The sequence below is a fragment of the Microcaecilia unicolor genome, chromosome 13, assembly GCF_901765095.1.
Source record: "Microcaecilia unicolor chromosome 13, aMicUni1.1, whole genome shotgun sequence".
NCBI classification, from domain to species: Eukaryota; Metazoa; Chordata; class Amphibia; order Gymnophiona; family Siphonopidae; genus Microcaecilia; species Microcaecilia unicolor.
In genome coordinates this window covers 49855887-49882586 of record NC_044043.1, presented here as the reverse complement: position 1 = coordinate 49882586, position 26700 = coordinate 49855887, and the positions used below count along the sequence as shown (strand labels likewise).

The following is a 26700-nucleotide window of genomic DNA, read 5'->3' as shown; positions in this document are numbered from 1 at the left end:
ATGGCTTTTGGAAGTTTATACACCTCGGGGTGTCCTTGGTTTTTCTTTACGTTCTTTCAGCTTGTATATTGCCAATGAATTTTCTTCCCTAACTCTTATGTTGCTGATTCTGCCTTTTATGCTGGATATGGATTTTAATTTTCTAAGCTGCACCCTCTGAATTCCTTTGCAGGTTGATGCAATAAAGGAAAAGGTGAAAGTTGATTCTTGTTTTCCATCTTTAAATCTGGAGGACTAAGTCTAAGGAATCTGCATGAATTATTTTTCCTTCTACCTTCACACTACTGCTGCTGCTGCTTTTCTTCCCCTCCAACCAAATCTCACTGAAAGCCTCTGCTAGTCCTTTAAAACATAGCTACTTGTTAGAACTGTAGGATGTTAGTAGAAACACTTGCTACTAATCGGCTAATCTAGTTTGAGGAAGGGCAGAAGGCTGATCAGATGGTGAATCACAGTCTATGTGTGAGCATGCCTCTGAGCCATATCTGAAGGATTCATATATCTACATTATTTTAGTAAACTTTAAGGTTGTCGGTTCATAGAAACCTTTTTATATCTGCAACCATAATTAAAATGGCTAGCTTTCAAGTTACTGACGGAACTTAACTAATAATTTTAAGTGTATGTGCTTCCTTTAATTCTGATCCCAAGGAACACCACAGTTAATAAGGAATTATAATATAGATACTGCCAGCATAGAGGATCTAGCAGTATAAACCTATAAAAGCTTCCAGAGTGAGAAGTTAATGCAGTTGCACAATTAGTGGTTAAATTAAGGCATGGGGAAGTAAGATGACATGCCACAGGTGTGCTGAATTCGAAATTAGTGTTCACCTGGCTTGTAACCAATTTATCTTACTGCCTAAATTTCAGATGCTGTGTTGATAAATCCTTAAGATATGAAAAAGGCCTTTTTGGCCATGCATTTAAGGACTGTAATCCACCTTCTGACCTCTCCTTGATTCTTACTAATGTGTTTTGCTGATTCAGGACAGAGTAGATACTAGCTGCTCCAGGAGACACTTTTTGCATTGCTTCAGGTGTCTAGTTCTGATGGTGGAAGCTTCATCTCTAATTTTCAGCTGAAGCTGTTTTTTTTTTTTTTTTTTTTTGAACCCTTGTTACATACAGCTGATAGGTTGTGTGGCACTTTCTGGTAATATCCAAAGCAAGAGTTTGTCACACTATTTTTGATCAAGGCAGAGTACTTTCTAACATATTAAATATGTAATGCTCCATTTTCTTGATCTAATTAATAGGGTCAATTGGCAAAATTAAGAAAAGCGAATAAGCTTACAAGGGAATTCTCATAGATTTTAAAAATTTGTGGCAGAAGTGTTTTGTCTATATATTCACTTGGACAGCTACAATACTGATGTTTTCAGTCAGCTTCAAAATCCTTGAATTTCAGTGTCCAGAATTTGAGGCTGTGCTGTAAAAATGTTCTCACTTCATCCCCATACTTCTGTTCCTAATGCTGAATGAGTGTTTCATCTGTTTCTGCCATCCTCTTAGTCCAGCCTTTCTCCCTCTCCTTGTTTCTGAATCGGGCACCAAGGATATTGCCACAGATAATATAGTCCTGGAGGACTCCTTCCAGCATAATATAAAGAGTGAAGAAGGTTAAGGAGCTGCATTTGCAAAATATGGTTTGGAAAAGGCAAGCATAAAAAAAAAAAAGTATTGAAAGTAGCCTAGGTAAATGACTCCTTGTGGTTAAATGTATTTCCATTTGTGAATGCACACAATGTGCCCGGTCACCATCAGAACATTAAACCAACCTGACTACATGCAAGGTCTGCAGCAGCTAGGAAGGCAGGTAGTAAGAAGGCGTGTGTGTGAAAAAAAAGAGGTAATTGAACTGCAGTGTTTGTGTTAAACTTTAAGCATGTGTTATGATCATTGCAATGACATCACACTTCCTGAAGCTATAAAAAGCATTGCTCTGGGCTGTGTCTGTCTTTGTTTTCTTTTTATATTTTGGAAGCCTGAATGGCAACAACCATCTTCAGATTTCACTTCTTGCTTCAGTACTTTTGCCTTTTTTTTCATGCACACATAACACCAAAATTAACATTAAACGCATGTTTTCCTTTTCCTCTGCAGCTTATTGCAGTCTTTGTGGAAAAGCCTTTTAAAGCAGTTTAACTACTTTTACTAATTCTGATTAGCAAGCAAGTGTGTAGGGAACTGAATCCAGTTGTCTGTTATGCTGATGCACCAAAACTGATTTAGGAGGCAAAGTGGGGGAGGAATGATTTTCTTTTCATCTATATCAACAGAACTAAGGAAAACTTGGTTGACTCAGATTTTAGTGAATTGGTGAAAAAATAAGGCATTGATACTTTTGAAAGGTATTATATTGTGCCTTGAACTACTGCAAATGTACAGGAATTTGTAGCCAGTTTTACATCTTTTGCTTAACATTTGCTACTTGCAAAATTCCCACCTCTTCAGCAGTCTGTGCTTGGGTTTCTCCTCTTCCCTTTTCTGTGTTCTTACAGCAGACTAATAGGCTTAAAACCAGAGGAAGTGTGTGGTTATTACTGTAGTCACCACCTATAAAGCTTAGGACATCTGAGTTCCCATGATAGTTCCTAGCTCTTATGTAGTCCAGACTGAATCTTGGTATTAGTTTTTGGGTCGATGTTCAAAGGTTCAAGGGTATCAGTGTGTTCTTCCAAAATCCCTCTTCCCTTCTCACAAGACTGAAGTTATCAGTGTGGCTTCAGAAATTCATGGGCCCAGTAACAAGTATAAAAACACTTTTCTAAACTGTGGTAAACTTCCTTATTTTATTTTGACATGCCTCACCAAAATTGTTTAAAATATGAATTATTACAATAGTAGTCTTCACCATTGGCAGAGAGAGGCACACATCTTTGAGACATTTTTGTTGCTTTGATTTTTGGACGTATGCTAGCTGTGGAATCCATCTAAGCAGGGTATTTTAATTGCATATGTGTTTTAACACTATTAAATATTAAAGGAATTAGGATTGTTGGAACTAAAGTTGAATTCATTCACTTTTTTTTTTTTAAAGAGAGAAAAACAGACATTTTGAAGAAAGGGCAGGAAATTTAAAAAGAGCACACACAATCTGCATGTACAGTAACCTGAGCATTAAAATATTATTTTGAGAAATTTAAATGTGGAAGTGGGTTTGGTTTTCCACATCTCTTTACTGTAGCTTAAGATAACCAGATGGAATTAGTTTTCTGTATTGCTATCGTGTAGACATCTAATATAGCTGTATTGGTTCTGGTGATACGAAAGATTGAGGTTTTAGGCCTGGAAAATTCATGTACTAAAACATCTTTTTGGTGGTCCTTTTTAAATGGTATCGCCACCTGTGAAGATACCCTAGTTGATGTAAAAATTCACTTATTGTTTAAAACTTCAACATTCAGCAGCTGTTTTAAATTGTTCTAGTGGTAAAATTACTATTGCTTTTAGTGGTCACACAACTAAGGATTTCTTTATATATATATATATATATATATATATATATATATATATATATATATATATATATATTGGCGGTAACCATGCACCCTTTCATTGGATACTTGTGGATCTTGTTTAGAATGTATATCTTAAGAGCACGTACAGAATGAATAAATTGGATGGTCCTTTTTTTTTTTTTTAAGCGAGAATTCTGAGTATTCCCTGAACTAGTTTGAATTAAGGCTTTTCCACTTCTGCCACCGGTATAAACCTTTATAAAAGCTGATGAATGTTGATCTTTTTTTGTGTGTGTTTTGTTTTCAGGTGGATAAATTAGATGCTTCTGAGTCCTTGAGGAAAGAGGAGGAACAGGCTACAGAAACACAGCCCATTGTATATGGTATGGTTCCTTATTGGCTTATTCTGATGTAGGGTACCCTGGTTATCTTGGTGGGCAGAAACATAGAGCCTCCTTTAATTTTAAGGCTTTTTGTTAGCTTTGTATTTAACTTGTACCTTTTCAGTAGTAGCTTAAGGCAAGTTAAATTTAGGTATGCTAGGTATTTCTTTCTCCAGAAGGTTCACAGTCTGTATCTCAGGCAATAGTGGGTTCAGTGACATGTCCAGGGTCACAAGAAGCGTCCATAGGATTTGAAGCTTAATTTCCATAATTAACCACTAGGCTACTCTATTTTCCACATAATAGGAGGTTGGGAAACTATTTGAATATTATAATATTGTACTTTTCACTTTCCCTCTTGTAGCAGTAAACATTTTCAGACAGAGCAAAGAGTTGCAGCAAAATGTTTACTGTTTTGCATCTTTCCTGTTGCATGGCATTTGTGAACAAATGCTGGTGGTTCCCATTTTTCCCTTTTTGCTTAATTGTTGGTGTGATGTAACAGTATTTTAAGCCTGTAAATTTTTTTTAGATATTTTCCTGCATCGATTATATGTTCTGAACTCTATTTCTCCTATTTGGCCAGCAGGTGGTGTTTCTTTGCAGTAAAGGTGTTACAGAGAACTGAATGTTTTTTCCCTTAGTTTGACAAACAGGAAACAAGATAAAATCTTGTTGACTGGGCTCTGATTGGCCTGGAGTTTGAAGTTACCCAGCAGTTGTTGCTGACTGTTGCTTCAGTCTTAGCCCGGGAGGAAGAGAGACAGATCTCTTTGCTGAAGCTCGGTGAATTATATGTCCTGACCTTCCCAGGTACTGTTTAGACAGTATACAGATAGTGTTATAATTGATCCGTATTTCAGTTACCTGTTATTGTTTATTTACACTATTTTGTTCCACTGTTCAATATTTTTTTAAGAGAATAAACATGCGTTCACCATGTTTGGACTGATAAAGAATCCTGGTAGTTTGAGTGTTGTGTCTGTGAGTGCTTTCTGGGAACTGTGGGATCACAGAGTGTGGCTTCAGTAACCTAGAAATTACTGGGTATAATTGGAGTGTGGGAAACTCAGCCAGAGGTGGTTGCGACCCAGTCGGGAGGAGGAGGGTACTAGTGTAGAGCACGAGTGGCAGGTGCAGGCGGACCTTTTGCTGGAGATAAACCCTTTAAGTGGCCGTGGGATAACAGTAGGTGTTTTGTGACAGTTGGTGTCCTTTTTAAAAATTACTTAATTTTGAGCCAGTAGTTTGAGTAGCCTTGTGTACAGTTTTAGTTTTTTTGGCTGAGCAGTTTCCTTCTCCTTTTGTGTCCCCCAACTCATTTGGAACTAGGCCTGAAATCTAATGCCATGAGCAGCTGCCCCTAGGGTTTCCCTCTTCTTATCTGTCCCAGCATCCCTAGTCTGGTCATGACAGTCATAGCTGTCAGCCAAGAGCCAGAATCTTCCATCTTGCTGCATCATATGCCTAGAATAGACATCTGAGCCAGTAGTCATGCTCTGTCTCTGATCCTATTCAAACCCAGGCTAAAATCACACCTTTTAGAGGCTGCTTTTAACTCTTAACCTCTTATTCACCTGTTCAGTACCGCTGTTTAAATCATTCCTGTAATAAATAACTCCCGGGGGGTCACGTGATGCTCTGAAGAGAGGAAGACGTGGTCCCACGATCTCCTGGGCCCTGGCTCTCTAAACTGCTTTAAAATAGGACCTTCAGCTTACATCTCTCCCCAAAAGACGATATAAGAAATAGTTTAGCCCCTCATGGACAAATATTTAAGTTCGCCAACGCAAGCCATGGCGAACCGAGGGAGCAAAAAGGAAAAAGAAAAAACAAAGGCGCCAACCGCGATAGCAGAAGAACGCCCTGCAAACGGGGGAACCCGGTTCACCACGGAGCAATTACAACAGATCGTGGAAGCGATGGACACCGCACTAGATCCGAAGCTAGAAAAACTATATACTAAAGTGTCCAACCTGGAAATGCTCATTGCAGACACGGCCCAACGAACTGGAGAGCTGGAAAGAAGAGTCTCCGCTGCAGAAGACGCAGCAGGCCCCGCGACGCAGAGGGAAAAAAAATGGCCGCCACACTAGAAACCCTGTCAGCAAAAGTAGAGGACCTAGAAAACAGGTCACGGCGGGGAAACCTTCGCATAGTGGGGCTGCCAGAATCAGTAAATGACCGTCTGTTATCCGATCTACTAGAAAAATGGTTAGCAGAGGAGTTCGCGTTATCGGACCATGCAGGGAAACTATGCCTGGAAAGGGCTCATCGCATAGGTCGGAGGCAAGAGGGCAAGCAGACCCCACGAACAGTGATCGTAAAAGTACACAATTATGTGCACAAAGAAGAAATATTAAGAGGGTTTCGCCAAAAAAGGAATACGCTGCAGTATGAGGGACAGCAGATACGTATTTTTCAGGATTATTCAGCAGCACTGCAGGAAAAAAGGAAAAAATTCACCCCACTGTGCCAGAAATTACATGAAAAGCAACAGATATTTATGCTGATTTACCCAGCAATATTGAAAATCAAGCATGAGGGCCGGTGGAAGCAATTTGAGGATATTCAAGAAGCTCAGAGATTTGTGATGGAGCTGGAGACAAGAGACCAGCAAGGAAACACTGAGCAGACAAACGGCTGAGGCGCACTAAGGAAGGGAGACCTGCAGTGCAAAAGGTTTGTTTTTGGGGACCGATACTGAGTAATAAAAGAATCCTAAAACGGATGTAGAGCTAATGTGGAGGGGAGGGAGAGCTGGGGCCCGGGGACACGGGGAACCCCAAAACCCATTAAGGATAATGGGAGTAGATAACAAGGGGTGGGGAGAAGGGAAGATGGGGGACGAGGGGAGTCTGAAAAGAGGAGAGGGGAGGGAAGGGAAAGAGGGGGGGGGTAGGGACTGAAGGTCACAATCAGGAGGGACCACTAGAAAGCTGGGTATCTCTAAAGAGGGGAAGGACTGAACTGAGGGGGAGACTGGTGGACTTAAAGATCGGGTGTAACTGGAGATGGATATTCCAAGGGGGGAGGCTGGGACCCCTGAGGAAGGGCATAGAATGTAAACTGAAGTTATTTGTTGTACACAGAGGAGATGGCTAATCTGCAAGGAGGGGGGACTAGACTGATCTCCTGGAATGTAGGTGGGATCACATCACCGGTTAAAAGGGCAAAGATTTTAAGCGCTTTAAAGCGGCATAAGGTGGGAGTGGCATGCTTACAAGAAACTAGGTTATCTCAGATAGAACACCAGAAACTACAAAGGCACTGGGTAGGAGAGGTTTTTTGCTCCTCAGCAGTGGGAAGAAGAGGGGGGGGTGGCGATTCTAGTACATAAAGCGGCAGCAATAAAAGCTAAATTTTTATTTGCGGACAGTGGGGGACATTACGTAGGGGTGCAATTAAATTGGCAGGGACAGACGAGGCTCCTTGTAGCGGTCTATGCACCCCAGACAGGAGAAAAGAACTTCTTTGCAGACCTTTTTGCAAAATGCCAGGAATATGGCTCCGACCCATTAATTATTGCTGGAGACATGAACCAGGTTATGGAGCCGGGATTAGACAGGACAGGCAGACAACCGAGAGGGGAGACGTTGGGACCTGGTGTGCTTGAGACCTTTTGTGGTGGGCTGGGGATGGTGGACCCGTGGAGGCTACTTCATGACACAGAACGAGATTACACACACACCTTGCGGGCCCACGGAACCCAATCCCGCATAGACTACATTCTCGTCTCGCAACAACTGTTTTACCAGGTTTCGAATGCGACTATTGGCCCAGATGAAATATCAGACCATGCTTTGATTTGGATAGATATAGAGGCCCAACCATATTACCGAGCGTCTGGAGGTTGGCGTTTTCCAGCATATCTATATTCTTCCGCTGAGTTTGCTGCATATCTTGCTGATAAGTGGGCAGATTTTAAATTGAACAATGAACAGCACGTAGATAATGCTGGCCTTTTCTGGTCCACTGCAAAAGCGGTAATGCGGGGGGAGGTGATGGCATACATTGGAAGGAGGAATAGGCAAATTGCACAGCGGGTGGTACAGGCAGAGAGGAGGGTGAAACAGGCCAGACGGAAGTACACGGCTCATCCCACACAGGACTTGTTCGAGTCCTTAATTGCAACACGGACAGAGTTAAATAGCCTGCTCCAGGAGAGGTTTATGAGAGCCACAGTGGTCCGCAAATATCATCTCCATAGATTTGGAGACCGCCCGGGAGGCATGATGGCTAGGCTGATTAAAGGAGCTCGCAGAAGGCTAGTAGTGACCAGCATACGTAGTGGCCCTAATTCATGCACCACAAGCCCAGAGGAAATTGCGGAGATTTTTAGAACACATTTTGAGGAGGTGTACTCAGGGGAGCAGACAGGGGACAAGCTACGGGGAAAGATTCAAGAATATCTAACTCAGTCTAAACTACCACATTTGACGGGAGACCAGATGGAGTCTCTGGACTCCCCACTAGATGCAAAGGAAGTGATGAAGGCAATACAGGCCCTGAAAATGCACTCAGCACCCGGCCCTGATGGGTTTTCGGGTGAGTTTTATAAATTGCTTAAACAACAAGTAGTGGGGCCCCTGATAGGCCTGTTTGAAGAGGCGATAGAAACAGGAAGGCTCCCCAGATACGCAAATGAAGCGCTGATCACTTTAATCCCCAAACCAGGACGAGACTCCACGGACCCAGCTGCCTATAGGCCTATATCACTAATTAACGTGGATGTCAAAATCCTTTCCCGGTTATTAGCAGAACGCCTAGCAAGTGTACTTCCAACGTTAGTAGGAGAGGAACAAGTGGGATTCGTCCGTGGTAGACATTCAGTGTTAAATGTCCGAAAGCTGCTGGCAGCCGTGATAGCGGCACCTGGGGGAACTGCAACAAGCCTAGTGATTAGTTTGGATGCGGAACGCGCTTTTGATAGGGTAATCTGGTCATTTATGTTTGAGACGCTGCAATGGGTGGGAATAAAGGGCTGGTTTCTACAAGCGATTAGGATGCTTTATGTGGATCCACGGGCTAAATTATTGGTAAATGGGGTTAGAACTCAAGAATTCTTAATAAGACGGGGAACAAGACAGGGATGTCCTCTGTCCCCATTACTATTTTTGATATCATTGGAGCCCCTATTATGTAAAATTCGCACAGAGCCTGGAATCCGGGGTATGAAGGTGGGCAAAGGGGAGGTGAAGCTATTAGCTTATGCAGATGACTTATTGCTTCTGGTGGAAGACCCGCAGACATCAGTGGCGCAGCTACTTGAGAGGATAGGGGAATATGGAAAGTTATCGGGGTTTAGATTAAATCTGGGAAAGTCCTTGGCGCTGCCGATGTCCCCCACTGTTCGGTCCAGCTGGAGTGGCCCCTTTCCTTTTAAATGGGCGGAGGAGAAGCTTAAATATTTGGGGGTGGATATCCCGGTAGATTTGTCCACATTGTATAGAAGGAATGTACAGCCCCTGCTGGAGGAAACTAAACGCCTCTTAGGGATCTGGGGCTCTTGTCCACTTTCCCTAACGGGGCGCATTGCCTTATTTAACATGATGATAGCACCAAAATGGCTGTACAGATTCCAGATGCTGCCACTGTATTTACGGGGAAGGGAGGAGAAAACATTACATGAAGTCTTAAGGAAGTTCTTGTGGAATAACAAACGCCCCAGAATAGCGTTAAATGTACTATGTAAACCTAAAACACATGGAGGTATGGGATTACTCAGTATCAGGTACCTCACAATTGCCTGCACCATGAGACATGTTCGTGATTGGCTAGTAGGAAGCCAACAGTTTACAAATACCCAGCTGGAAGCATCATTGACTCCGGAGGTGCATCTCAGCTGCTTAGTGCATACCTCAAAAACAAGACCCGCTGGGCAGCAACCTTTGAACTGTTTTGTGCGATCAGCAAGAGCAATGTGGCGGTGGTTGTGTCGTAGACAAGGCTTCGCGGCAGAGGCTACTCCTTTTCTATCATTAAATCTTAACCCAGATTTCCCAGATGGATCATCAGCGCAACATTTTAAATCATGGAGGACGAAGGGGATTCGGTACCTATTTCAATTGCTGGATGAGGAAGGGCAGGTAAAGCCACTGGCAGAATTACAAAGAGAATTTGGTTTGACTGCATCAGATTTTTATGCCTATGCACAAGTGAAGCACTATGCCCAATCATTGGGAGCAATGAATCTGGCAGAGGACGTACAGGAAACGATATCAACAGCACTCACTCTGGGATCGGAAAATTTTGTGCCGCTGCGATTTCACCATAGACACCTTTTAGATACAACAGAAGATATAGACTATCGCAAAGTGGCACGGGATTGGAAGAGGGATCTAAAAGTTGAGATCACAGCTGATATGTTACAAGGCTACCTGCTATCCATTCTGCATAGGGCGGCATTCATGAGGCAATGGGAACAGCAATATAAGTTTGCCACGCGGGCTTACATCGCACCAGCCAGAGCACGAAAGGCAGGTTTTGGAACAGGAAATTGCCCCAAATGTGGAGAAGAAAAGGCAACTTTGAGCCATATGTTCTGGCAATGTACACAGATTAGAACTTTTTGGAAGCGGGTTTTGGCAGAGGTCAATCAGTACTGGAAGCGGACAGTGGGAGATACCCCTCTGTTATTATTCGACGTTTATATCATCGCCAAACCGATCCCTGTGGGATGCACAGGCTTTCTTAGAAGGACAGTGTTAATAGGGAAAAAGGTGATTTTGCTCAGCTGGAGAGAGACTCAGGCGCCTACAAAAGAGCTGTGGAGAACAAAAATGACCGAACAGTTACACCTGGAACTCTGTGGACTCACTAAGGCTGCTTACTCAGAGCAGGAGAGGAACGCATTCTGTAGGGTGTGGGAACATTATTGGACTACCCTTCAGCCTAACATCAGGAAGAGGATTATACACAGATTGAAAGGGAGTGTGGAGACACCAGCGACACCTTTTGATACATCACAGAAGTGACATCAGACTTTAAATCAGATCTCAGAGGGGGGAGGGTGGGAAGGGAGGAGAAGGGGGGAGGGAGGGGGGATGGAGGGATTAATATAGGTAATGGACCACTGATAATGTATGCTTACCGTTATAGTAGCTGTCAGGTCAGTTAATAGTTGTTCGGTAACATAGGAGAGGAAATTTATAAAGTATTGCTTTCTAATAGAGGCTGGATAGCTAATTGATGTTTAAGTACCTTTGTTTGAGCTATGTTGCAAATGTTCGATGTGATAACTTATCTGAATAAAACAGACTCCAGCATAAGGGGAGGGGGGAGGTGGGATATAAAATGAAAAAGTTGATAATAATGTCTGGGGAAACAAATGTGGAAGAATTCATTGTTTTTGTGATTTTATATTCTTTCTCTGAAAATGATTGTTCCATTCACATTTGTATTGGTTAAGTCTTCAATAAAAATCATTGAAAGATAAATAACTCCCTAATCCCGTATTTGTTCTGTTAATCAGTCTTGAATAGAGTGTAAGCTCCGTGTTATATGTTTGTACAGTAGTACACAAACATACTTCCTTCACTCAGTAGTAGCTGAAAGAAATTAGCTATCCGCATAACATGCTTTCATCTTTTCCTTTATCTGTGCAGCAGGGCTGGGCACAAGTTTGTGGGCTGGTAGGATGCATGAGACTTCACTTAAGAGCAAAGGGACCAAGCACTGACTGGTTCCCTTGAGGAGGGCCAGGGCCTTATTCCCAACTCTGCTGTAGAGGAGTACTGGGAGTTGGGGAATGTCTTGCCCCTTTGTGAGTTTCTGTGGAGGAAGGAGGGTTGTGCCCTTTAGACCAGGATGAATCATCTGGTTGTTTCCTCAAGAGAAATTAGTGTCATTTATAGCACAGTTGATCTCCTCCTTGCAGACTGTAGAGGTGGCAACTGAGGACTAACCAGACAGGAACCCTTACCTAGGTGCTAGGTAAGCTTTATTGGCTCCCATAGGAGGACCTTATCAGCTTTTCAAGATCCCTAGGGTAGATGTCCTGTGGATGGCAGTGACCAGAAAGATGACCATTCTGGTGGCCGGTGTTTTGACTCTGAAAGACTCACAGGACCGAAAGGTGAAAGTTCTCTTTGAAGTAAGCTTTTGCCCCATCCACTCTAGGGGATCAGGCAGCATTTTGTGAAAATTATGTGGTTGGTCTCTTCTCCACTGAACCCTAGCAGCAGCTCCTGGAGAACCCAGAAATGTCTCGCTCAAATCTCGTACACTTTATCAGGGATGCTGTATGACCTAATCCAGATATTATCTGTTAGAGACATAGTAGTTATGGGAATTGGTCAAGGACTTAAGGTAGGTCAAGCCACAATGTCTTCCCAAGGATCTGGTAAGGTCATCATTGAAGATCTCTGCCAGTTAGTTTCAGCAGGAGGTGTGGGGCACTTCAGATCAGTAAGTAATTCTCCGCTACCATCTCCAACTCGGGTCTTGTCAAAATGTTTCTGCCTTTTGGAGGGGAGGAACAGTAATAAGGTCTGAGACGGTGGAGGCTTTTCTTCCTTGGGGAGGAAGGGGAAGCAGTGAGTTGTGGCTGACTATTCTGAAGGGGTGCAGGTGGTGGTGGTGGGGGGGGTGCCGCCATCTCTCTACTCAGTTGGTCAAGATAGCCTTGGATCAATGGGTGCTTAAGTTGATCAAGCAGGGATATGCCCTTGAACTTTGCAGAACTTAGTTCAGACACCTGTGGGCCTTCATCCAAGAGGGGGGCAGTGCCTTCTTTGGGGGCAACTGTGCCTGTTCCTGCACAAGAGCACAGCCAGGAATAGTATTTTTCTTTGTTCCCGAGAAAAAGGGTTCATTCAAGCCTATCCTGGATCTGAAGTGGGTGAGTGCATCACTTCATGCACCCTGGTTTCACATGGGGACATTAAGAGCAGTGATTGTGGCAGTCAGAGCACATTCCTCTTGTCCCTGTACCTGATGTGAAGTTCATACATAACCACAATGAAAAAAAACTGAATGGGAATGGTGTTCACGGGAGGGAAACTAGAAGAAACATTTCTTTCTAAAAATAACATTGCTGCCGATCACAGATTGATTTAGATATTTTGAGTCCATTAAGCTAGTACAATCAGTTCTTAACAGACTTGTCAAAGGTCATCTAGATGATCCAAAACACTTATAGGATTGGGTTTTTTGGCAGGAGTCAAAAATTGAACATTTTTGGTCATTATCCGTTGCTTGATAAGTGCAAAACACTTCTAAAAGTAAGAACCTTATGTTAGCTGTCACATGGTGTGGGGTGCTTGGCTGTATCAGGACCTGGATGGCTTGTCATTGATGGAATATGGAGTCTACATTTGTATTAGAAAATTCTAGAGGAGGGAGTTTGGAGTTGGCTAAAGCCTTTCAGTTGTAGCGCAGTGAGTTATGTTTAGGTGCATCGCAGTTTTCTATCCCTACAAGGTTCACTATTTTGTGCCTCAGGCAGTGGAGGCTTAAATGAATTGCCTAATAACATAAGAAGAAGAGAATACCAGGCTATCTATCCATGAACTAAAGCTGAGCTGAAAGTGGGTCATGCAGGAAGACAATGGTCTAAACATCCAAGTAAATCTACTACAGAATGAAGAAGTTATATTTGAATTGGCCAAGTCAAAGAACTGACCTAAACCATATTGAAACTTTATGGTAGTACCTGAAGCAAACTTTTCATGCAAGAAGACTAGGATATCAAGAGTTGAAATAGTTCTTTCTGTGTGGAAGAGTGGGTCAGAAATTCTCAATGTGAGACTGATAAAACAGTTAAAGGAAACATTTAGTTGGAGTTGCACCTCAGCGTCAAGCAACCCAAAGACAACATCCACAAGAATGCAAGCAGCAGATTACCAGCCCCATCACTTTCACCCCTATTCCAAGGTTCTCTGCTTAAATTGTTCAGAGTTTAAATATTTGGGTGGCATCCTTGATCGGGAACTATCGTTCGCCCTACAGGTTGCAGTTCTGATCAGGTTTTGTTTTATCGTTTGAGTTTTTTTCCAGGTAAGGATGGATAGTATGGAATTCTCAAATGACTCTTTGTAATACTACTGTCTCATTTGGACTATTGTAATGCCATCTATTGTAGTACTACTTCAGTACTAAATAGGTTACTATCTGTACTGTCATGAAACGCCTAGCCACCCGCCTGGGATTACCCATTGGCCAATTAGAAGGTCTATCCCCAGCACAGCTCAGGTCTGCCTGCACCTTCCACTTGTGCTCTACACTAGCACTTTCCTCCCACCGCCTGGGTCACAACCACCTCTGGGCGAGTCTCCCACTCTCAAATTATCCCTAGTGATTTCTAGGTTACTGGAGGCCATGCTCTCAGTGGTCCCACAGTTCCCAGAAAGCACTTGTGGACCCAATACACAACCACCAGGATTCTTTACCAGTCCGAACAGGCAGAGTCAACAAACTGAAAATTGTTATTGTTACAACTTGAACAGTGAACAGAAAATGTGCAATCAGCAAACAATAACAGGTAACTGAAATTGGATCAATTATAAGTATCTAAAAACTGGTTTACTTTCTAAAAAGTACCTGGGAGGATCAGGACATATAATTGTTCAGTGAGCCTCAACAAAGAGATCCTGTGCTTTTTCTTCCAGGCTAAAACTGGAGCAAAAGCCAGTACTCCTGGGTAATTTCAAACTCCAGGCCAATCAGAGCCAGAACATCATCATTTGGTAGCTGGTTACTATTATCTGTGTGGTAGCTAAAAGAAGCATGGGTCATTCCTCTGTAATAGTTTTAAACATAAATATGCACCACCTGCTGGCCAAACTAGAAAAATACACGTCAAGAAATACCCAATACATTTTAAAGGCTTAAAACAGTGTTCTATCACAGGTACAAAATACTGCTTTGAGAATATTCACTTGCCACCAGAAAATACACCATGTCACTCCTCTCTTTATTCAGAACCATGGCTCCCAGTACCCTATTATATTCAACACAAGGTTCTGACACTTACCCATAGAACTCTTTCCACAGGAGTTCCTCCTTATCTACTGTAATAGTTCAGTATGCTTCCCTCTAAACTTCTTGTCAACTACACATCCCTTCAGTATCATCCACAAGATTGGATTGTACAAGGCAGTCTGCCTTCTACCATATAGCCCCAGCTCTATGGAACTCGCTTCCATCTACACTCCTTGAGCTCTTGTTTTCTATATTCAAGGCGGCCCTTAATGCCCATTTATTTAGATCTGTGTTTGGAAATATTTGTTGAGTGGTGCTTGCCCTGGAAACCTGCAGACTGTGTTTTGTTCTGACTTGAATGTAGGTAAATGCTTGCCTTTAACTTGGTTTTCTTTGGTATGAGTGGTACTGTCCTTATTTCTCTATCCTGTCTGTTATTTGAGTTCATTCCCACCTAATTTTAAATTGTAAGCTCACTGGTGCTGTATTTTATGAATAGCAATATATCAAATTTAAACCATAAACCTGTCACTGTCATGGTCAAGACAAACCCTAGTTTGCCAAACAGAGGAGGGGGAAGGCTCCAATATTTCAAAACAGCATGATAGTTGTGTTTGCAGTATAATCTCCCAGTATTACAGGTTGAAAGTCACCCAAAATACCACCACAATGTAAGAAAATAAGCCAAACATCCCCTTCCGTGCATCACAATACTGGAGGAAAAGATCTCCGCATTTTTCCATGCCAGAGCTATAAATGAGATACCGTTTCACCACAAGGGACAAGGGTTCTATACAAGATTCATCATTCCAAATAAATCGGAAGGCTTGTGACTTGTCTTCAACGTATTCAACCTCAATCTGTATGTAACTCTGGTCTCAATACATACACAGTCTGGGCACCAGCTAGCTCATCACGGGTCAGCACCTGAGACCAGGGCCATAAAACCAATACATGAGAGAAGGAGTTTCTCTTCTTTTTTTTTTTTTTTTTTCTGCTTAGTCACTTCTGATTTACTGAGCTGGGCATGGGCCAGATAAAAATCTAGAAGGCCGTAGGATGTTAAAGCTGGAGCCTTTTTGTCTGTACACTCTCTTTCTAGGGTAGTTCAGGAGTAAGAACATTCCACTCATGCAAAGAAAAGACCCTAGTCCAGGTTTTATATGAAATCGTGAACTTGACTGAAAAGGCTGTAACAGGCAGTTCAAATCTTTCCAGAATAAACAAGTTAATTTGTAATCCAAATAGCTTGTAACAATAAATGCAGAGTCAAACTCTGGTGTAAATCCTAAGTTGTAAATACAGTATGTGCATATTTACAGCATCTCCTGTCCCATTACTCATCCTTTTCTGGTTGAAACAACCTAAAGCTATGCCCACAGCACTGGGGCAACAAGCGATCTTCTTTTGTGTACCAGACCTTCCTGTCCCACCCATACTCTTCCAAAGGAGTACTTCTCCGGGCTACCACCTTTTGGCTCCAAACAGAGGCTGTTCTTGCTCCCAGGCTAGGTTCCTGTGCTTCCCACCTGGAGCACTCCTCCACTTAACAGTTAATGCTGTTACTGGCCCAAACCACTTTAGTCAGCCTTAGTTTCTTGAACCCATCCAGGTCATCCCCCCCCCCCCCCCCCTCTTCATAAGGGTCACGGTGAGGGTAGAGGCAACCAAAGCCCTCATGCTTTCCCTAACAATATTAACTCTAAACTTCAACACTACTGTCATTCAACAACTAGAAACATCTCCCTCAGCAGTTTCCCATAAACACTCCCCTTAGGGCTGGACTTCTCACTTTCTATTACCAATCAATTCTCTCCCCCCAATGACCCTAGAAAAGGGCTCCAATCAGATCAGTAATCCCCATTATGATGGGGGATTATTTTTATATAAAAAGGAACATTTCAAGATGAATTCTGTAGCCATAGTACTTCCTTTGTTGAAGGATTGGCTCCCCTCCTTAGATTTGAAGGATGCCTATACCCACATTCCAATTTTATCTAAGGAACGGGAAAGTCCTATGTTTGAACTTCCTACATTAGCATTTCCAGTATAGAGTTCTCCCATTTGATTTTTCCTTGACACCCAGAATATTCACCTTGTAGTAGTTGCTGCCTCCCTTACCTACAACTGGTTAGTATATGCCCTGTCACTGCAAAAAGGGTACAGTAGACCTTGGCAGACACTGGGATTCTAAATGAAATCTAGTTCCCTTGCAGATACTGCACTTCGTAAGGGAATGTATTGACAGCAGAGCAGAAAGTGCCTTTTTTTTTACCAGAGCCTCCACACTCATACATCTGGCTATATACATGAGTCTTCCACAGTCAGCACCTGCTCATGATCTCAGCTTTATAGGGCATGTGGCAGCTGCTGTTTCTGTAGTAGCACCTTGATAGCCAACATAAAGCAGAAAAGTTTCTTCTGGGCTCTTTCACATAGTCCTGCAGTGGTGGCTAAACCTGGAAAATTCTAATCAAGGATGCCTATTCTAAATGGCAGTTTCGCACATCCTTACTACAGATGTTTCCATGCATGGTTGGGGAGCCCATTTTCATCTCTGCATGGAGGGAATTTAGAATGTACAGGCGCAAATTCTGCTTATCAGTGTACCGGAGCACAGAGCAATTTGCAAGCGCAGTGAGCCCTTGCACCCTGGATCCAGAACAGGCTTATAAGAGAATGGCATGGGGACAAAGTTTCTTTGTCCCCATGGGCTCTGTCCTCATCCGCACAAGCCTTGAACACTTACGATTTTTTTTTAATTAAAGTATAAAAAGGAACAATATTCTGTACAACTGTTTATAAAGCACAAATAGAAAACCAGAATAACGAGCAACTATAATACCCCCGCCACACTCTACCCTTCCAATGCCAACAATAGCTGACTTCTACTACCCCAAGGAACCCTAATCTACCCTGTTAAAATGTCCAGGGTAGAAATTCAGCCCACTCTGTATGCCCTAGTGGGGTAGAAATATGCCCTCTGAAGTACTTTTATGATTTTTTACATCTGTGGATGAATGTCATAAAGAATCTCAGGATTCAATCTAGGTCTCCTGTCTTCCAGTCCTTCTCACAATAGAAAATGGCTTCTTAAAAAATGTGCTGTTAGCAGGAATGCACAGGATCACTCTTGCAAGTTTGGCCAGTACTTTTGCTGGTTTTTCCAAAAAATCAAAACATCGTCTGTATCACTTGAACATGAGTAACTGTCTAATTCATTAACGATAGCCTTCAAAGTAGGCATTTTTCCATAAGTCGCACATACAACTGCTTAACATCTGTTTTCATTCTTTTGGAGGGATTGTGGAGAACTCTGAGTTGATGTTGATGGACTCGAGCCTTCCATTTTGATCTGGTTTTGGTACAGCCTTCTTAAAGAATTGATTGCCTGTGTTTTTTTTTTACATCTGGGAAGATAATTGGATTGTCTATCAGATGTGGGTGTAGAACATAACCAACACTATGTAGTGGATGAACAGGAAAGTAAGGGTCAATTAAGTGTTGGACATGCTCTTTGATGCTGGCAACAATGGATGAATTTGAGGCTGTAACAGTAAGATGCTTGAGCAACTAGGCATGTGATAGAAGGATGTTGTAGATTATCAGCAGACAAGATTTGTTGCCACAAAGGCAAATTAATATGGAAACACTATCGTTTAACAGTGCTTCATTTAAATCTTAAAGCAGCTTTTGTAGTTCATCATTAAATTCAGTTGCCAGCTGTCTAAGATGTTAAGATGTTAAGTTTTTACATATTCATACTAGCACTTTGATAGATGCCAGTCCATCTAGTTGGGACATCACTTTTCACAAGTAGAAGCCTTTCTCCATAATACTTGATTGCAAGCGATTGCTTTTATGCTAGTTCCAAGCACCAAAGACTGCAAAAAAGACTTTGCAGACCTACAGCCCTAACAATCTGGGTAGACAGTTTCCAAATGCATCTTTCTGCTACACTCAAGCAGATCTTCAACTACTGGATTGGATAGACACCTATCAGCTCTGAGACAAAGCAGCTTCTGTCACAAACCTCAGAACAACCTCCCTAGAGACATCTGTAAAGCTGCTACATTTTCTTTCATGCATTAGATATTCCTACTTGGACCAATCAGTGTTGTGCAGTCTCTTCACTTATTAGATTTTCTGACTTTCAATGTACATTGTTCACCTGTTTCATTTACAGGCCCACCTACATCATCAAACAGCAAAGTAGCCTTAGCTCTGAAATCACCAAAGAGTGTGCTTGCAGACTCCTATTGTCTGAGGAAGCAGCATCACCATGGAACGTGGCTGCACAAATCTGCTGTCTACAAGAGAACCCCTGTTAACAGATAAAGCAGCTCCACTTGTTTAGTAGTAATTCTAGATGTCGAGGAAGTTGGCAACCCTGAAACACCCCCAGAAACCGAACCCACTGTGGGAGATAAGTGACTAGAAGGGTGGTGTGTGTGGCACACTCCCTCCCCCCCCCCCCCTTCCACTTGCTTTTTCTTCACTGTCACCTGGGTGTCGTCGTTGATAATACACTGAAATCTTCTGCTCAGTGTGCTGCTGTGGCTAGGAAAGCGAATAGAATGTTGGGTATTATTAGGAAAGGTATAGAAAACAGGTGTGAGGATGTTATAATGCCGTTGTATCGTTCCATGGTGCGACCGCACCTTGAGTATTGTGTCCAATTCTGGTCACTGTATCTCAAGAAAGATATAGTGGAATTGGAAAAGGTGCAGCGAAGGGCGACGAAAATGATAGCGGGGATGGGACGACTTCCCTTTGAAGAAAGACTAAGGAGGCTAGGGCTTTTCAGCTTGGAGAAGAGACGGCTGAGGGGAGACATGATAGAGGTATATAAAATATTGAGTGGAGTGGAACAGGTGGATGTGAAGCGTCTGTTCACGCTTTCCAAAAATACTAGGACTAGGGGGCATGCGATGAAACTACAGTGTAGTACATTTAAAACAAATAGGAGAAACTTTTTCTTCACCCAACGCTTAATTAAACTCTGGAATTCGTTGCCGGAGAACGTGGTGAAGGCGGTTAGCTTGGCAGAGTTTTAAAAGGGTTTGGATGGTTTCCTAAAGGACAAGTCCATAGACCGCTACTAAATGGACTTGGCAAAATCCAGAATTTCGGGAATAACATGTATAGAATGTTTGTACGTTTGGGACTGCCAGGTGCCCTTGACCTGGATTTCGGGGACAGGATGCTGGGCTTGATGGGCCTTTGGTCTTTTCCCAGTATGGCATTACTTATGTACTTTTGTCTCATCCTCCGCCCCCCATTTATTAATCTGTCAAACTTTGTACTGCCTTGTCTTCTGTTGGCAAGGATTGGGACACCATTAGCACTGCAGATGACACACAACTATTTAAAGTTGTTAAAACGCATTCAGATTGTAAAACATTGCAGGAAGACCTTAGGAAGTTGGAAGACTGGGCATCCAAATGGTAGATGAGATTTAATGTAGAGAAGTACAAAGTGATGCACATTGGGAAGAATAATCCAAATCATAGTTATTTGATGCTAGGTTCCATCTAGGAGTAGGCATCCAAGAAAGATCTAGCTATCATCGTGGACAATACGCTGAAGTCTGCTCAGTGGGTGATGGCAGCCAAAAAAAAAGCAAATCATACTAGGAATTATTAGGAAAGAGATCATAATGCATCTGTTGCTCCATGGTGCGACCACACCTTGAGTGTTGTGTGCATTTCTGATAACCGTATCTTAAAGATATAGCAAACTTAGAAAAGGTCCAAAGAAGAGTGACCAAAATGATTAAGGGGATGGAACTTCTCTCATGAGGAAAAGCTTTAAGAGGTTAGGCCTCTTCAGCTTGGAAAAGACATCTGATGGGAGGGGGAGGGATATGATAGAGGTCTGCAAGATACTGAATGGTGTAGAAGGGTAAATGTAAATTGATTTTACTCTTTCAAAAGGTACAGAGGACTAGGGGACACTAAATGATGTTACATGGTAATAGTTTTTAAACAAATAAGAGAAAATAAGAACATCAAGCCCAGTATCCTTTTTTTTTTTTTCCTGCCACAAATAGTTAACCCCTAGAACTCGTCACCAGAGGATGTGGTAACAGCAGTTAGCGTATGGATATAAAAAAGGTTTGGACTAGTTCCTGGAGAAAAAGTCCATAGTCTATTGAGGTAGACATGGGGAAAGACACTGTTTGTCGCTGGGATCAGCAGCGTGAATCTTGCTGTTTGGGATTCTGTCAGGTACTTGTGACCTGAATTGGCCACTGTTGAAAGCTGCATACTGGACTAGATGGACCATTCATCTGACCCAGTATGGTGGTGGTTATGATGTTGTTCAACAATGGCTGCCACTTCCATGCATGAGCCCAAAAGATAAATCTTTCTCAGCTGTCTATTTTGGCTATAGATAGAAGAAGGTGTTTTTGGTGGGCTGTAGTTTGGGGATTCCTGCTGTTATGGTATGCTTAACTCATGGCTTTGACTTAAATGTGATGGTAAACTTGTTTAAGGGGTGGAATTCATAAAGGTTCAGTGAAACTTTGCAGAACATCCATTGCACAGAGAACATTTACATGCTAATGATCTTTCTTTGAGCTTTGTAATATGAAATTTCCTCTCTGCAGGGATACATATTAGCTGGTTTATATTATCTACTTCTGAAATAAACCTGATTTTCTATGTACACAACAATGTTTAGCTTAAAACTTTTCATTGGTGGTTCAAGGCAAATTAACTATTGAATCTGAATGTATTTCCCTACTTCCAGTGGGCTTATGTTCCTGAGGCAGTGAAGTATTAAATGACTTGCCAAAGGTCATAAGGAGCATGGGATTTGAACCTCAGGTGCTTGGTTCTTTAGCCCACTGCTCGTAACAGCTAGGCGGCTACTCCACTCACTTAAAAGGTCTAATTATGGAAAAAACTAGTGGAACCAAGCCCATTTCGTCAACAATGAAACGGGCCCTAGCAAGGCTCTCATGTAAGCGTTTTTTTCTCTCTCCCCTGCCCTCCCATCCGTGTCCCGCGATTCTCACCTCCCATCCCATCCATTGGTATGTTCTGTTTGTGTGAGAGGCAGTTTCTGGGGAGAGAGGCATGGTATTAGAAAGGCTGTATTTGAATATGAGAGGATGGGGGGGGGGGGGTTGTGTATTGTGCTATCCCTGTGAGCAAAGGTGATCACTCTAGTCCCTCTACTTTGGGAGCTGCATATGAAAAACTGACAGTGTGCTTGCATTATGTACTACAGCAGCTCTGATTGGAGATATGTATCACAGCAGGCCTGTGATAAAGATCATATAGAAAAAAGGCTATAGCTGAAAGTTTTCTAAAACTGTGTCATGGAAATTCCAAGTGAAGAGAGAATTGTACAGCAGTCAGATGAGAGGGAAGTGATATTCATTTAGGTCTCAAAATGCATAAACACAGCCTGACAGCATCACTAGTATTACTGAAAGTGAAAGATGATGTTCGCGGTGCTGCTCCCCTCGCCTTGATGTTCCGCGATTCTCTCCTCCCCTCCATGTCCAGCGATTTGTACCTGAAAGTTCTCTGGCTGGCTTGCTTCTGTAACGTTCCGTTCTTAACATCTCCTGATGTCAGCCAGCCTCCAGCGTTCTCTTCCCTCTCACTGTTCTGCCCTCCTCTGACGTCATTACGTTTTGATGTGAGGGCGGAATAGTGAGAGTGAACAGAACACTGGAGGCTGGCTGACATCAGGAGATGTTACGAACCGAGCCAGCCAGCCAGCCATGGAACGTTGGAGGTACAAATTATTATATAGGAAGTTTAGTATTTTGTTTTAACTTAATTTATTTCATTTTCATTTAAAGTGGATGTGTGTGGTATTTTTTTAATTTTAAGTATCGGTAAAATAGAAGCATAGTTAATTTTATTTAGTGCCCTCTTAGGACCATAAGCACCAACAGACTTGCCAACAAGAGTTTTTTTTTTTTTCATCATAACATGCGTATTTTAATGTGAAATAACTATTCTCAATTCTTTCCTTTTAGGCCAACCACAGCTGATGTTGACAGCAGGACCCAGTGTGCCAGTTCCCCCACAGGCACCTTTTGGCTATGGTTATGCTGCCCCTCCTTATGGGCAGCCACAGCCTGGATTTGGATACAGCATGTAAGGTGGAAAGACCAGAGACACCACACTGGCAGATTCTTACTAAAACTCCTGTCCCTCCCTGCTTTATAATGGAAATGGAACCACCATTTCTGCTTTGTGTTCTTGTACCCTTTGTTTCATGAAGGACTTTTTTTTTTCTACTGCACATTTGGATCACACTTTTTTCCACATTCCATGTTAAATTGTTTATTTCTAAAGGGGAATAGTTTTTGTTTGTGGGATTTTTTTTCCCTCCTGTCAGGACTGATTCTTAACATTTAAAACCGTCTGTTGTGAAGAATCTGATTTGCACTCTATAGTGTTAAACTCTAATATTAACACTCTTAAAATTCAGTATGTGAGCAGCTTACGTGCAGTCTATCTCAATGCATTTAAGTCTCATTGTATATTCAGGAAAACAAAAACAAGAATGTTTCTATTTCCACGTGCAAAAAAACTGCCAACACAAACAGAACACTAATCTGCATATATTTACACTGTTTGCATCGTGTGGCTCTTAAACATAAAGGAAAATTATATATTTTAAATGCGTACAGCTTGCCTGATTGAAGGTGGATTCCAAACTGATGCAGGTTCTGCAGTTACACAAACAGAATGCTAGTATGTTTTTTTTCAATCCACATGTAACAGATGACCTTATGTTGTGCTGTACCCTGTGCTTTTTTGTGGGACCATTCCATCCAGGAACAAAGAAAGCACCATGATTCCAATCTATGTATTTACTAACCCTGTCCCAAGGTTTGTGTATGTTGGATATTGTGGTGTTTTTAGGTCACTGTTTTGAGTGTACAGAAAAAAAAAATTTGAACATAAAATTGCTGTTCAGTTTTGTTTGTGCAATTTGAAATTACTCAAATTTAAAATAAAATTACCAGACTGTGGACATACATAATACAGTAGTTGAAGTTTAATGATGTACTTTTCTTGTGACAATTGACGGACTATAGGATGAGTAGGATAAACTATTATACTTTTGTTTCAGGGCATTTCAGCTTTTAAAAGAAATCATTGTAGTATTTTCATTGTCTTGCAACAGTTGCATAGTACTTAAAACAAATGTTCTGTCAGCTGTTCAGATATGTGATTTGTGGTCTTTGATGACAGAAGCTAGCCATGTTCTACGCAATATCAAGTTTGATTTTGTATTTATAAAAATACAAAATATTGCCATGAACTTGTCTGTCATCTTTCTGCTGCCAGCAGTGTGATTAAATTATTGCAGAGATGGGCTAACTTTGTGGCCCTGCCTAAAAAGATTGGCCACTGTTGAGGGCAAGCAAGGTACCCTAGGAAGCAGAAAATTAAATGCAGATCCAGCATGCAGAAATGAGGTTTCGTCTTCTGCTGCAGACCAGCAAAAATGTTGGTATTTGCAGACTGGGACACTCATTGTGCTGCAGGTTGTAGTTTGCATATTTATGGTTTAATGCTTGCCTTGCATATAATAAAAGCTATGCTTTGGGTATGTTGTTTTTTAAATTTTAATGTCTGGTGAAAATTTTTTAAATGGTAAAATTACACATAGCATTTAAGTTAGAATATGCTAAAATCTATAATGGTATGGGCTCATGAAAACAGCCTCTAGCTGGAATCCTAGCATACTCTTAATGTCTAGTTGGCATTCTCATTCAGAATTTCAACAATGTAAAGTTTTCTTCAGAAAGTAATTTGAGAAACTTACTGATAACCTTTTCAGGTTCTATTTGCAAAATCTCAACCATTAAACAAAATCTGTATATTTTAATGATTTTAAGTAATAAATGTGGGCAGTGGGTCAAAACTTTCTAGTTCCTCAGTTCCATTTTTGGTGCTGATTAAAAAAAAAAACCCCACAAACCTTCAGTGATGGACCCTCCCTATTATATGTAAGTTGACAATGTATATAAGCTTTGTGCTCTTCATTTGCATAAATCAGAAATACATTGCCATTTATGAACAAATGAATACCTATAAAGGAGAGATGTTTTAAGTGATTTGCCAGTAATTATGTAAACTTAGTTCTCAGACCAAAGTTGTTTGTTTTTTTTTATATATATATAAGCTTAATCATTTAAATGTGATGAATTAATGATCTTGGAAATTCAAACTGAATTTGCACAGTTTTTATATTCTATAAGTTAGCCATAGAAAGGATATTGATCTATAAAATGCTTATTCTGTTGTCACACTTTCCATTATTCTCTCAACTACCTTACAGCTTCACTAAAAGGATGGATAGCTTGTACCTGAATTCTTTGGGTCATGTTATGGATTTATGAAAATGAATGGTATATAAATTGCATGCTAAATAAGTTTGTGACATCTTTGACTAGTGTAAAGAGTGACATAGGGGAAAGAGGACGATAGTTTGACATTTAACCTGCAGACGCATTTAACAGATCACACAACCATTTATTATTAGTGTATCGTTTCTTTCAAGAGGAATATGCATCTTCAAGTATAGATCTTAGGCAAGTGTTTGGAACTGGACCAATTTAAAGTATAATTCAGAATGTATTTTTTGTACTGTTTCTCTACTTTATTTTTGTTCACCCCAAAATAAAATTCATTACCAACTCAGTAAGGTAAGTGTGTGCGCCTCCTGTTTAAAAAAAACAAAAAAAAAAAAAACAGCCAGTCTGATGATTGATTTAGGCCCATGACAATGGTGTAAGGTGAACATAAAGGACCTCAATATTCACCAAAACTTTTATTCTGTTACTACTGGTAAATGTTGAAACAATCTAGTTGAAGGATAACAATTAACAGCCCATTAAAGTGGAGTTGCTTACCTTTTACGGCATTCTCTGTGGACAGTGGGATATGCAGCCACACTTTCTAATAACATCAACCTGACAACTTCAGGCTCAGACATTTGCTGTCCTATAACCTATAAAACCCCAGAAGTTTTTTTGTGGTCTTTTGTGGTAGTTCTTGTACTTGCACAGCTTCCCCTTGTTCCTTAGTTAATAAGCTGTCAGGCCTTGAAAAGAGTGAGGAAATTAAGGCTGCTTCCTTATCGTCCACAACAGATCAGTCTAGAAATTGTGGCCCAGTGGATGGAGACACAGGAAGTAGTTCCTTATGATCACCCCTTATTTCTCTGTCTCCAGCAGAAGGATGACAGAATAGCCATGCAGTTCCTGACCTAGTGTTTAGTTTTCGGTTGAGCCATAATCGACCAGGGTTTATTCTCCTGAGCCACACTTATTCTGTGCTTTAGTTGAGTTGGGGGTGCCTTGCTGGCTTTTCTTCTGAACTAGTATAATATCTGGGCTTCAGTTGGATTGGGGGTACCTTTCATGGTTCAAGCTCCTGTTGTTATTATTTTTTTTAATTCAGTGGAGCTGAGGTACATTTCAGTTCATTGCCAATCCTCACTGAGATATAGAAAGAGAGAATTTTTTTTATACAGGAATTGCTTCCTCTTATCCTAGCTTTTCTGACTTTTCAGTCAGTAATGTTTCCAGAACATGTTAATTAAGAGCTTTGTCTGACCATTAAAAGAATGTCTGCTGTCTAAAGCAGTTTCTTGCCAAAAGTATATATATTTTTAGACATCTCACGTGAAGGTAATGAGTTTCTTTCCCTCAGAACAAGCAAACATCCAGATTCTTTAAATCCATGTTGGCTCACTTAACATTACAGAATCAAACACACTAAATCATTCAGGAAATCCTATTCACATTTTCCCTTTCAACACTTTTCAGTTCATCTAATTTTGAAAATTCTACAGGTATATTGTGTCAAACTGTCTTCCCTAACTGCACACATCTAAACATCCTTTTTCTTCAGTCATTCCCTCCCAACTGCCAGCTCTTGTCC

General features: G+C 41.4%; 1 protein-coding gene across 1 annotated transcript in view; it reads left to right on the top strand.

Annotated features, from left to right (window-relative positions):
• Positions 1–25455, top strand: part of CLTC (clathrin heavy chain) — a 208400-nt gene extending 182945 nt beyond the window's left edge. The window contains exons 31-33 of the mRNA XM_030186302.1: positions 173–193; positions 3772–3847; positions 22773–25455. Of these exons, the coding sequence (XP_030042162.1) occupies positions 173–193; positions 3772–3847; positions 22773–22897 (222 nt within the window). The 3' untranslated portion in view covers positions 22898–25455. The remainder of the gene's footprint in view (positions 1–172; positions 194–3771; positions 3848–22772) is intronic.
• The last annotated feature ends 1245 nt before the right edge of the window (positions 25456–26700 follow it).